General features: G+C 37.3%; 1 protein-coding gene across 3 annotated transcripts in view; it reads left to right on the top strand.

Annotated features, from left to right (window-relative positions):
• FHL5 (four and a half LIM domains 5) overlaps positions 1-14089 on the top strand; it is a 43784-nt gene that overhangs the window by 21933 nt on the left and 7762 nt on the right. Inside the window, exons 1-5 of one of the 3 annotated variants that reach the window (XM_036082393.2) lie at positions 12-245; positions 7053-7223; positions 8051-8225; positions 9198-9367; positions 13459-13645. In XM_036082393.2, the coding sequence (XP_035938286.1) occupies positions 7065-7223; positions 8051-8225; positions 9198-9367; positions 13459-13645 (691 nt within the window). In that variant the 5' untranslated portion in view covers positions 12-245; positions 7053-7064. Of the gene's footprint in view, positions 1-11; positions 246-5088; positions 5158-7052; positions 7224-8050; positions 8226-9197; positions 9368-13458; positions 13646-14089 lie in introns of those variants that run through there. The other 2 variants (XM_036082392.2, XM_036082390.2) reach the window with 2 other exon arrangements.

Here is a 14089-nt window from a genome sequence, read left to right as displayed (position 1 = left end):
CTTAGTGTACCGGCCAGGACTTCTCACACAAAACTGAATAGAAGTGGTGATCGTAGGCATTCTTTTTCTGTTTCTGATCCCAGAGTAAAAGCTATCAGCATTCACCATTAAATACGTTTGCTAGGTTTTTTTTTTTTTAATTACATTGAGGAAATTCCTTTTATTCCTTTTATTCTTAGCTTACTAAGTTTTTAATTATGAATTGAAGTCAAATTTCATCAAAGGCCTTTTCTGCATCTGCTAAGGTAATTATATGACTTTATCTTTTATTTGATAAATCTGGTGAAATACAGTGATTCTCTTTTTAATTTTAACCAAAATTGCATTCCTGGGATAAATGCGATCTATCATGATATGGTTAACATTTTCACATATCACTAGGGTCAGTTAGTTATTATTTGAGGAGAGATTGTGTGTACTGCAAAATTTATTATTTATTATAAGCGTAATTGGCCTATAAATTTTTTTCACTAATGTTTTCGGTTTTGGTATCAGAGTTTTAATGATAACATGTTTCAAAATTAACATGTTTCCTGTTTATAATATTTGGCATAGTTTATTAGGCGTGGTACTATTTCTTAAGGCTTGGTAAAATTCACTGGTGAACCCATTTGGGCTTGCATTTTACTGGGTACCTAGGCTTTTAATAACAAATTCAGTTTCTCTGATAGTTACCAACTATCAGAGAAATTTTATATTCTTGTATCAGTTTTAATGTTTGAAATGTTATATTCTTGTATCATTTGTAATGTTTTATTTATCTTAGAAGTTTCCCATTTTATCAAAATTTTCTAATTCTTTAGCTAAAGTTCTTCCACAAGGCCAATATTTATTTAGATATACCTCCATATTTACAATTTTTGTTGTTTTTTAACTGCTTTCTTCATCTCTGAGCTTCAATCTGAGATCATTTTTGCCTGCAAAATGGTCTTTGGCATTTATTTTAATATGGGTGTGTTCTGGATATATTCAGTTTCTGATTGTCTGAAAAATGTCTTTTTTTATCTTCATTATCAAAAGCTGTTTTATCTGAGTATAGACTTCTAGGTTGGCTCCTAATTTCTTTCAGAATTTTTACCTTATCTTCCCATTGTCTAGCTTCCATGTTTTTCTATTGAGAAGTAGTAACTTCTTAATTTGTTGTTACAATGAAAGTAATATTTTTACCCTATATTTTAGATGTTATTTGCCTTTAGTTTTTAGAGGTTTTACCCTGAGATGCCTCAGTGTGTGTGTTTTTAGCCTGGTCGAGGTTCATAGTTTTTGCTTTATTTTGTTTTATAAACTTGTAGCATGATGTAATCTGTCAGTTTTGGAAGACTGGCCATCATTTCCTCAATAAGAATTCTCCTGGGGTGCCTGGGTGGCTCAGTCGGTTAAGTTGTTCAACTCTTGATTTTAACTCAGGTCACCCTGGGCATGGAGCCTGCTTGGGATTCTCTCTCTCCCTCTGCCCCTCCCCCCACCCCTCTCTCTCTCTCTCTCTCTCTCAAAAAAAATTCTCCTTCATATTCCCCATGAAACATGTAAAACACACTTTTTTACATAGGAAGAACAATAATATTTGTTGATCAAATGGAATCCCAATTGATTTACCTGTTTGTGGTATGTCCATCTTCCAACCCCTTCTATCACTATTTTTAAATTAATTTTCATGAGTCTCAGCTCAAAACATTTCACTCATCTATTTTCAGTCATCAGTAGTTATTTTCTTTTCTATAGAAAAAAATATGTTCAACTCTAGGTTGAAACTTAAACCACTGATGATCTCGCCCAGTCTATGTTTCCAATTTCTCCTCCAATATTTGCCTTCTTGTGCCCTGCAAGCCACTTTGAATAAACTCCTTGCCTCTTCCCATGCCTGCTTCACATATCTGAGTATGAATGTCTACCCTAATTCTGTTGTTCTATCTTAAATGCCCTTCCCCACATCTCCAGGGAAAGAGAGGTGTGCACAGGCTAAGATCCTAGGCTTCAGTTTCTGACAAGCGTAGATTTGAATTCTAGATCCAGCATTTTTACCAGCCAGGTTCTCTTGGCCTCACTAAGCTTTGGTTTCTTCATTAATGGGATAATGTTATTCATGGGGATAATAATAATAGACCCCTCCTAGAGGGTCAAGTGATGACTAAAGGAGATAATCTACACAAAGTGGTTAATACAGGGAACAGGAATACTTGATATCATTGGTAGTATTTTTACTATAAAATACCAAGGGTAGGAGCGACTGCTCTTTGCCCACCTCTACATCCATTCTGCTCTGTAACCCAGAGGTCAGAGACCTGCTGCTGCTGCCACGGATACCATTACAACTGTTTCTCACAGCCAAAAATCTAGTCACTGAACCCTGGACAACCTGAGTCCGGGCATTTCAAAATAGTAGAAACCACTCACATATCTCAGACACAGTCTGCCAGCACCAACAGCAGCAGGAACATATCCTCCATATCCCTCCCATCTTCCAGTTTACACACATGGTTTGAGTTAGCAGAGCCAAATTTGCCTCCCAAACACCAGCTGGAGAGGGGCCAGGAAATATTTTTAGCTTCCTGACCTCTCCAGCGAGGAGGGTAAAGCCAAGGTTGAGAGAGCCAACCTATAACATCTACTGCATGATTCATTCCAACTCCACCTTCTCCAACTTGTTCCTGGATTTTTCCTAACTAAAAGTCATCATTCTTCTGCCTCCTCTACATTGGTGGTTTTCACCACCATTGGACAAACCTCATTGGACATTAGAGCCACCTCGGGCCTGAAAAATACTTATTCTCGTTCTTTGCCTCCAGAAATTCTGATTTAATTGGTGTGGAGTAGGGGTGCACTTTGGAAAATTTTAAACTCTAATGTACCCTCTGTGTTTAGAACTGCTGCTCTAAATTCTTACAATCTTTCATTTCCCCTCATCACTTCCTAACTTTTGTTTAGTTATTTATAAAATGTCCTTACTCTTCCTACTCAATTTTAAGTTCTCTGAGGGTAGGATTGGAATCTACTCTCTTTTATGTCCTTCATAACTTCTGGCAGATTACTTTGCAAAAAAAAAAAAAAAAAAAAACCTTAAATGTTGATTGACTGCATGAATAAATGAATGATGGATGATGCCTTGCAAACAAAAGCATATTAAAGATACAGGGCATCAAATCCCTGCCTCCCTCCTGCTTGACATAGTCTCAAGTACATTTCTTGTGAATCTATTAATTCTGCTCAGCAGAGTAAAAATATAAGTGGATATATTGCTCATAGCATTAGCCTTCTAATCAATAATTCACCATAAAATATAACTTGACACAAAATTATTCCTGGTTTAAAAAATAACGTCTAAGAAATGGCATTCTCAGGTATAGAAACTATTGCCAATGAACTCACACCTTTCTAAGTAGAATCTAAAATAAAGGAGGAACTGGACAATGAAAGTCAAGTCTGGTCATGACACTGGATTTCTGAGATATTTATTTGTTTTTAGATATGTCAGTTCTTTGATATATCAGTGTATCTCTAAATCAATCTTCTAAAACCCCAGTAGGCAATGATAAAAATTCTGTACTCAAACTATTGTGTAATTGCAGAATGACTTCGAAAGAAGTTTGACTAGAATATATCTAATTGATACATATAATCCCTTTGAAAGAAGTCTGCCAAGAACTTGATATTGATACTAGCATTTCTGAGTTCATACCTAAAAAAATGAAATGCTATCCAGTTGGGTTACATTGTTAATATTAAGATTTCTTATGGTTCATAATTATAGATCCGCTTTTTAGATCTTTGAAAGAAAAGGATTTAAAATCTTTGAAAGAGAAATTTTTCCCGGTATCTTTGCCAAATTAGCTCTCAGATGGGGGTTCCTGAGATAAGAATCACAGGGTCCTCAACTTCTTTCGTACAGCTTTGCCTGTTAGGAAGTGATTAAGAGCAAACCATTGGATCTGCTCTCCTGGACACAGAGTTATTCCCTGAGTATTTAAAAATATTAATGTTAGGGATAAAGAAGAGGAAAAAGGACAGAATGATGTTTAGAAAAGAATAAGGTTAGGTAAAAAGTGATTTGATTAGAGACATTCTTTCGCTTCTCTTGCCTGCCCCCACCACATTTAGAACTGCTTGCATTAAGAGTGCAAATAGCTTTAAGAAGCTTTAGTTTCAAGGTCTTCTTTAATCCTGAATGTACCCAGGTGAAAATTTGTTTCCCAAGACTCACCATTTCCCAACTTCAGAAGAGATCCCGCGCCATTCTCCTATTTGTCTTTTCCCCTTCCTTTCCTGCCAAATCAGGACTGATCCTCGCTCCCTCACTTCCCTCCTTCCTTCCTGAGTTCCCACAGCTTAACTTCCTTAAAGTCTTCCCGGGAAGGTCTCCTGATAGTGTAGCTCCTCACCCTCTTTTCTGTTAGTTCCCTAAGAATTCCATGGTTCCAGCAGAATATGTATCACGTACATGGTTATCACACCTCTATTTGGATGGGTTCACATATCCACAGGTAAATGAGAGACTTCATGAAAATGAGGGCTGAATTTCTCAGTGTATTTTCCCCAGCCAAGAATAAGAAGGTGAACATTTAGTTTGTTCTCTTAGCTCAAATTATGTTCACTATTACCAAGGTAAGAGTTAAACTAAGAGAATCCAGACTTCTGGAGGGCAGGGAGTTCAAATATTACAGAGTAGAGATTCAATACACATTGACCTAGACTAAAGGCCTTGTCTCACTGTATAGTTCTATAAAATGCAAAATCACAGGGTTTTGAGATGTTGAAATGACTGTTCCCACCCGACCCAACTGTCTGATGCTGCTTTAAGAAAAAAAAAAAAAGAAAAACAAAATAAGAAGTAACTTTCTTCTTCAAAAAAAATAATAAAATATGGTCCATTTTGTTAAGAATTTTCTATGGAGCAAGGCCTATTATGTGGCTAGGATGGGGATACTTATCTAGACAAGTATTTATATTTATTGATTATATATTTTGATATCAATATGTATATATTTATAAAATAAATAAGACATAGGTATTGAAATGTTGTGTTTAAAGTGCTGAAACACTACCAGTTTTGTAATCCCCTCAGTTGCTTCTTCATTTTATAAGATACTAAAAGCCTCACCAAATGGAAGTAGACTGGGAGTTCCCTTGCTCCATGATGCTATTATGTACAGCTAACTCCAAGTAAGTACTAATAATGAAGATGGCATTTTCCATACTAAGTGATGAAAGTTAAAGGTATATAAAGCTGATTTCACTATTAAGAGATAAACACATGATCACCGTAAATGTGAATAAAACTCACATTTTAAAATCTTTCAAGGGAATCAGATCTATTTTCCTCCTGTTTCTAAGCCCTCGGTAACTCTTTGAGTGTGTTTGTATTCACTTGGAAGGGACATTTCTGTGGAATTAATCAAATAGGGAATTCAATGTTCCTTGCAGATAATTTTGGCATGTTCCATTGGGAACTTTCTAGTATGAATTTTCATCTTTCCTGGGAAAAAAAACCCACATGTTCTAAATCCTGTCTTTTCTCTGTTAGTGAAGAACAATATAGCAAAGCTGTTATGCACAGAATTAATGACAATATATATTCAGCAAGACAGTCTGCTGGACACCTCATCTTTAAAATAAAAGAAGGCAAAAATGTATGAGAATACAATTTGAATGTACTAAATAAAAACTAGCATTAAAAATGCTGTGAAAGGGGCGCCTGGGTGGCTCAGATGGTTAAGCGTCTGCCTTCGGCTCAGGTCATGATCCTGGAATCGAGCCCTGCATCGGGCTCCCTGCTCAGCGGGGAGCCTGCTTCTCCCTCTCCCTCTGCCTCTCTCCCTGCTCATGCTCTCTCTCTCTCTCTCTGTATCTCTGTGTCTCAAATGAATAAATAAAAAAAAAAATCTTTAGAAAAAATAAAAACATTAAAATGCTGTGAAAAGCATCACAATAACTGATTTTCTGATTTTGCTACAATTAAAAAAAAAAAATTTCCAAGGTAGAGAATTAGAAAATATTCAAAGCTCCTAACATATTCCAGTAAATCCAAAGATAACAAATCTCATTTTCCAAGAAAAGCAGTGATAGTGCTTTTGGTGACAATGAAAAACTCATGTTCAATGCCTAATTAGACCTTTTGAAATCCGTATGTTCTGTTCTTTACTGGTTTCCTTATTCTTGCCTTGGCTCTATGTTTCGTATCAGTTTTTCATTCAGCAAATGCTGCTAGTCACCATTCTATATACATCTTAGTTTAGTCCTAAAACCTGGAGAAGCTTAGAGCTCTTTTCTACCACTGATGGTTTCCCCTGCATTCTACATCTGGGCAACTGTTCAACAGCAACCAGAAAGACCTAGCACTTGGACTAAGTCCTACCTGCTAAGGAGTTGTATTTGGCCAGGTTAGTATGGGCCATCCAAAAGGAGATGCCCAGGAGGCAAGTGTAGCTTTAGCTACAGATTTGGGAGTCAACAGCATATTTGGGGAGGTTCAAGCTACAAGGAAGGAGGATGTCCCAACGGAGAGTACGTAGTACAGGAAGATGTGAGGACTAATGTGCAGAACCCTCCTTAGGTGCCCAATAAAGATTTGAGAAATAAAAGAATGGCCTAGAAAATGACAGTGTATTTGATTATTAACTTCCATTTCAGACTGTTGTGATTTCCAAGGAACTCTGCCTCCAGAACTCTCCAGCAAGTTAGGAAGTGATGACAGTTAGTGAAAGACCTATCAACAGTTCATATTTATATCCTTGAGGTGAAACCGTCCTCTTTCAACACATATCACGTTTTCATTGAAGTTCACGTTAGTGAATGATGAATACAAGATGTTTTTCACAATCTGGCTGCAGGCTTACTGCATTTTGTTAGCAAAACACACAGGAACTGCCAAAATGGGAGAGTAGCCTTTCCTAAATCACTCCAAATGTCACCATGACTACAGCATATTTTCCTAAATTGGTGTTTTGTTTTTTTGCTTAAGATATAAATTCATTCAAGTGTTTGGCTCCTAGTAATGCTTTATAATTTATCTTATAAAAATTTGCTTTCATGTACATGAATCATTTTCTTATTCACAGGACTGAACCAAAATGACAACTGCTCAATTTGATTGTCAATACTGCACAGCATCACTTCTTGGGAAGAAGTATGTACTAAAGAATGACAATCCATATTGTGTTTCATGTTACGATCGTATCTTCTCTAACTATTGTGAAGAGTGCAAAGAACCAATCGAATCAGATTCCAAGGTAGGTTTTCAATTCACAGAATGACTGCATGCAAACAAGCAGAGAAATGCTTTGGAATGCCTCATTTCCTTCGGTATTGACTGTTAATACTGTATTGCTCTATTCCTGGATATAAGCATCTTCAAAGTTACCATCAGTGACCAGGTACTGTGCTTAGCACTATGAACTATAACATCTACTTTAATCCTCACAGTGATCTTAGAAGATAGTTTAAGATGCTAAAGATTAAAGAGGTTACGTTATTTGCCCAGAGTTACACAGCTAAAATGCTGGTTTATTTCTGGAATGACAAGAGTATAAATGAATAAATACATAAATCATTAGAAGTGTAGAGATTTCAAAAATCTGTATTTTCTGACTTCAAATCAGGCTCATCCCCCCTAAGTCCACTGGGCCCTCATACAGCCCATTCCTCCCACAATGCACATTATTGTTTTTCTCTTTTTCTTTTTCTTTTTTGTCTTTGTTTTGTGGTGTTGAGATTTTGTTTAATCTAAAACAATAATAGGATATTACAACTTAAAAATAAAAATCATTCCATGAAAAACCCCTCTTTTAGTTGATAAAAGGAAGAGGAAATCTGAAGAAATAAGAAAGAGTTTATTTTCCATCTGTCTTTAGTGACCAACTAAGAAAGCCCCAGGCTCTAGCTCTTAATTGCCCCAGAGAGGCTCCTCTCCATGGGTAATAGTATCAATGACAACTTTCCCTCAAGTTACCAGCACAAACTACTGACACCAGAGTCCCAAGAGTGTTCAGTTTTGTCTTATCAAATGACCTGTTCTGTCACTAGCACATTTAGTTAACTCATATTTACTGTCTCGAAGGATCTTTGTTACAAAGGCCGACACTGGCATGAAGCATGCTTCAATTGTGCCAAATGCAATCACTCTTTGGTGGAAAAGCCTTTTGCTGCCAAGGATGAACGCCTGCTGTGCTCGGAGTGCTATTCTAACGAGTGCTCCTCCAAGTGCTTCCACTGCAAGAAGACCATCATGCCTGGTAAGATCCCAAGGGAGCTCTGGTCTCTCACTGAAGCTGCAACACTCTGAATTACGCCCAAGCATAGGAAGAGTATAGTAGCTAAGAAAGCCCTCCTTTGGAGAAAGACATCTACCTTGCTATCTCTTGATTTCATTTTGTGTCTTTTTAGAAATAAAAGGATTATTCTTTCTGGGTAATTATTCTGTATGGGTAAATTACAGTGTTCAACGTATTTTCATGAAGTTAATTAATTCATAGAGACATTTTCAACCACAATCTGAGCCATAGAATAAAGATAAAATCTAAACTAGTAACACTAATGCTGCATTAAACACCCTGTCCTAGGCATAAACAATGGCATTGGGAAGCATAATCCATCATAGGAGAATGGGGCCAACCATCATTTTGTAGCAGGACAAAAAATGGTTTGGGGGTCCCTCATCTTTATTCCTTTTAGGCAAGTCAAGGATTCATGTACATCATTATACTTTCAGGCAAGCACTTTCTCTGTTTTGATTCTCTTCTAAATCCCTATGGACAGCAGCATAAAACACGATTCTCTCTCATTTCCTTATTATGAATTCAAAGAGTTTCTAGGAGACCATAACTGCACAACATCAATCTCAAGAGTTTGTGCCTCGGGCATTCCTAATATCCCAGTACTGATAATTATGGCCCAATCTATCTAAACCACATGCAGCCCTTCAGAGTCTCCATTAGTTGTACTTTCAAATCTCAAAATTGTAGCTTACACAGCACAAGAGTTTTCAGTAAAAGAGCGACTCACCTTCATCATGAACTCTACCTTCTTTTTTTTCAGATAAATGTTTTAGAAGGCAACAAAACACTTTTTTCTATAAGGATAGTTAAGTTTATCATCTTAATGTTAAAATATATATATTTTGAGTAATTTGACATATCTTTGCTTAAAATAAGTAAAATGATGTTTCATTTGTACTAACAGGTTCTTATTTGGGGTGGGGGGGACAGGTTCCCGCAAAATGGAATTTAAGGGAAACTACTGGCATGAAACCTGTTTTGTGTGTGACCATTGCCGACAGCCAATAGGAACTAAGCCTTTGATTTCCAAAGAGAGTGGCAATTACTGTGTGCCATGTTTTGAGAAGGAGTTTGCTCACTACTGCAGCTTTTGTAAGAAGGTAATTATCTAAAGAGGATGAAGCTTGTGGAACCTTCCAGACCACTGCTTTTTAACATCCCTAGATATTTGGAATGCACTGATCCTATCACATTCTGTCTTTGCATGTGCATGTTAGTTTTGAATTCTGGCATGTCCAGAAGCACACTACCCGTCCATCACAATGAAGATGGCCACCTATTTTTATCATCGTAAATTTCCCCCAGGACACGAATGTAAGATTCCAAAAGCTCAAGATAGTCCAGTTCCATTCACTGCTACCACACAAGATTTCCTGTATTCTGGCAGAGGGCACACATCGTTTGTGGAATACAAGATATTTCTTAGAAAATAGTTTTGGATCCATTCCGTTTCAGAGAAATATGATTTGTCTCACAGAGTCGCTGACAGAACCAATTTAAACAGGATGTTTAACTTCTCACATTATGTCCCAGCAACACAAATGTCTTCTTGGCTTAAAGCTTTAATATTTCTAAAGAGTAAGTAAGTAGACTCAAGAGAGTGACAAGATCACTAGGGAAATTCACTAGACAGAAAGACAGAAAGAGGACGAAGGGCAGCATGTGGTTCACTTCCAGTTCCAGAGCATCATATAAGGCTTTCTGACTTGGAGACCCCTTCAAAACATATCTTCCAATAAGAACAAAGTCCTGCCTTCAAGTAAACTTTGTCCATCTTTTTTTTAGCCTTTAAGCTTTTATATGAAAGAGCCACTCATCTCTATCACCTTGATAAAACCTCTGTATTTCATAAAATATATATCGATGTACTTGGAGAAATCCTTGACCCATGAGGCATTATAAAGTTTAAAATAACACTATAAATTGTGATGGGAAAGCAGTGGTGTCTAAACATTTTTGATCTATGAGATGCTCTGGCAGATCTCAGGACCATTTGTATAATTGCATCTGGACAGCTAGAAGTCTCACTACCACTTTCTATGGGAGCACATGAGCACAGTGATTTTCTACATGTATTTAAAATACAAGGACTGCATTTGCAGAGGAAACAATAAACTCCTAAGTCATAATCATTAGATTACACTATAATGATGGCTGAAATTACAATTGATAGTAACATGATATAAAACCATCTTACACCCAGAGACTCTCATTACTCTACCAGTAACACTGACTTAGACAATGACTTTATAAGCAACTCTCAGATCCTATGACCCTGCAATATATGAAGCTCAGAAGATTTACCAGAATTGATGACCTGCATTTTATTTTATTTTTTTATTTTACTATATTCTTTTTTGAGAGAGAGAGAGCACGCACAAGGGGGGTAGGTAGAGCCAGAGGGAGAGGGAGAGAGAGAATCTTAAGCAGACTCGATCCCATGACCCTGAGATCATGACCTGAGCTGAAATCAAGAGTTGGATGCTCAACCGACTGAGCCACCCAGGCGCCCTGAAGACATGCATTTTAGAAACAGATGTTGGAAATAAAATGGTAGATTTATCTCACTGTTTTATGGGACAACTAAGTTGGCCATGTTCATGTTATATTTCTTAAAGACTTAAGCTAAAATATTAATGAGACTTGCGGGAATTATCTTAAAATCATTTATTGGGCCTACAATATAAAGTTTCTTTCAATGCTATAAAGATTCAAGAGGGGGAATTTCTCTAGTATACCCAGGCTACGCACCATTTGAGGCCAAAGCACTGGCATTTCCCAAGTTATAGGAACCTGTCCTATATTTAGGACATGACTTGAAGTCACCAAAACTTTGTGAAATATTTATGTTGGGTAGTAGACAGATCACGACATGCCAGATTATTTTCTATTTAACTTTTAAAACCACAAGTCATTTAAGGAAAGCTGGATATAAATGTTTCTGATCAAGATGATCCAAGCTGAAGAAAAACAATGTTTCAAGTCAAACCAAAGACCAAATAAAACAAACAAAATGGGCAAAAAATACTGGACAACCAGGCCCTTAGAACTTTTTTCATAGATTTTATTTTGTGAAACTAAAACTTATTTTCTGGGATGCCTGGGTGGCTCGGTTGGTTAAGGGTCCGGCTCTTGATTTTGGCTCAGGTCATGAACTCAGGGTCCTGGGATCGAGCCCCACATTGGGCTCCTTGCTGGGCGTGGTGCCTGCTTGGGATTCTCTCTTCCTCCCTCTCCCTCCACTGTCCCCACTCTCTCTCTCCCTCCCTCTCTCTAAAAAAATAAAATAAAATAAAAATAAATTAATAAATAAATAAAACCTATTTTCTACCAAAAACAAGGAACCTCAAACTCCAAGTGCTTTGAATCCAAACTCCTCGAGGTTCAAATAGAGTATTCTCTGATTCATTGGCTATGGTCTACGAAGCACAAAACCAATACTGCTTCCACTTTGCCAGAGAAGAAACTTGTTCCAAATCCTGGGATAAATCAATGGCAAAAACCACGCCTGGATATTCGGCTTCATCTCAGCCTGCCTGCCTCCTCAAAAGGAACATAATCATAAGCAAACTATTTTTAATGTTCCAGAGATTCTTCTCCCTAATTAAACAGTCTCTGGAATACTTATCAAGTTTTCTTTTGCTGTGAATACATTTTTCAAGTTTGGAATCTTTTAAGCATTGCCTGCTAATACTTTGACCAAACAAATCAAAGGAATCTTGAATTCTGCTGTCCCTGTGGTGAGCCATTTGAAATCAGTAGGGGGTATTTTAAATTGCTTTAGTTCACACACACCATTATGTTTCCCATGTACTTATTTAGACTAGTATACATTTTTTCCTTTAGGTAAAATAACTGTTCTATCAAATATCTTTAATTTTTAAGATATTTGTTGTAAGATTCAAAAATATCTTTAGAATCATCTTTTCAAAAGCATGTATCATAGACAACATTTTTTTAAATTTTTCATCAATAAGATGGCTTAGAAGAGGCTCTACATTTTCTATATCCAGTTAATTTGAATACAAAAATTACAGGACTCGCCTCAGAGAGCACATGAACACATTCCAGATTCCACAGCTACTCCAAGAGCTCAACAGGCATGGGTTCAAAAGACACTGTGACTTAAAAATTGCTACCCAAGAACAGTTGTCCAATATTTACCCATCTGATTCTAAATAAAGATGTCTCAGCCTTTTAAAAAGTACAACCCATGGATTAAACTGGTTTAGAAAAAAATATATATGTTATGGAGGAATAATAATCATCTCTGACAAAACCCTCGCACATCACACATTAAGGTTCAACATATAAGCTGTGCTCATCATTAGAGTTCTAAAGCTGAAAACCCATGCAGTTGGCACAGCACCCCATTTGTGCTAGATACAATACCAGAATTGCTGTCCAAATGTTTTTCCCCTTGGTGTTTGTTCATTCATTCGACAAGGACTTATCAACTGTTCCTGAGCAAAAAGTAACCTTGCCTCAGTATTGTTTTACTGGCTAAGCACACAGGCTCAGGAGTCAGACTGTGTAGGTTTGCATACTAGTTCTGTGTGACCTGGCGAGGGACCTGACCACTCTAATACTCAGTAGTTTCTCATCTCTTAAAGGGGGAAAGATAATAGTCTTGGCTGTGTCGGATGTTAAGAACAAAAGAAGTGGTCATCCCTTAGCATAGGGCTGAAGACTGAAAGCTCACTTCAGAAATATTAGTCATGATTAGTGGATGATGGTCCTTAACAATGCCATTCAGCATTGCTACTGCTGGAATAAAGCTTTCAGGGGAAAGTAGCTTTTTTCAGCATCCTTAAAAGTTAGACATGGAAATAAGAACCTGGTGTAGAAAATACCTTAGTTCTGATGGCAGATCTTTGAAGCCCAACAAGAAAGAGAAAGATGAGAAAAGGAATCAAGGATCTACTTCTTTTTCATTTTCCTGAGTCCATGATGGCCCTGCTTCTTCTCTATTCCACTGTAAGAGAAAAATTAGGATATGTCTTGCCAGTTCTATTTAATCCTTATAACCTTTTGCTTCTCATATTGATTCAAAAAAATCACAGGGAAAGGACATCCTGACACAAGGTAATAGAGTAGCCAAAACTACCACTCGTGGACACAGAAGAGGATCGTGACAGGTCCGAATTGTACTAGCTTCCATGGTCACTGCCTTTTTGTGATCCTTTGGCAGGTGATAACTTCAGGTGGGATAACGTTTCATGACCAACCGTGGCATAAAGAGTGTTTTCTGTGCAGTGGCTGTAGGAAAGAGCTCTGTGAAGAAGAGTTTATGTCCAGAGACGATTATCCATTCTGTTTGGACTGCTACAACCATCTTTATGCCAAAAAGTGTGCAGCCTGCACCAAACCCATTACTGGTGAGTTCTTCAGTTCAATATGGTCCTACGACGGCTATGTAGATTTGCTAGATAGTTAATTTGGGAAACGCGAGTAAAAAATGATAATCTTCTGAGATACACACACAGGGGTACCCACACGTAAATACAAATATTACACAGACCCCCTCAAGGCAAGTGGAGAGCATAATTAGGGCTGCCATGTTCTGTAGAGGGTAATTAATACTAAACCTAATGGTAATGACTTAAGTAATCGTTCAGGGAAAGAGGAGAACAGGATGAGCTGAGAGGTCAGAGAACTTCACGAGGAGGCCTGACAATTAATGATTTGAGTGGGAGAAAGGGATACTTATAAATAAAAATCCTGCTTAATTCCAAACAAGGGCAAAGGGCCCTAAAATAGAAAAGGTTTTAATTAAAAATGCAAGTATTGTACAAAAATCTGAAGCTGTAATAATTAGGGTG

Source organism: Halichoerus grypus, chromosome 9, assembly GCF_964656455.1.
Source record: "Halichoerus grypus chromosome 9, mHalGry1.hap1.1, whole genome shotgun sequence".
Taxonomy (NCBI): domain Eukaryota; kingdom Metazoa; phylum Chordata; class Mammalia; order Carnivora; family Phocidae; genus Halichoerus; species Halichoerus grypus.
The sequence above is the reverse complement of the archived record's forward strand: the minus strand, read 5'-3'. Positions and strand labels throughout refer to the sequence as shown.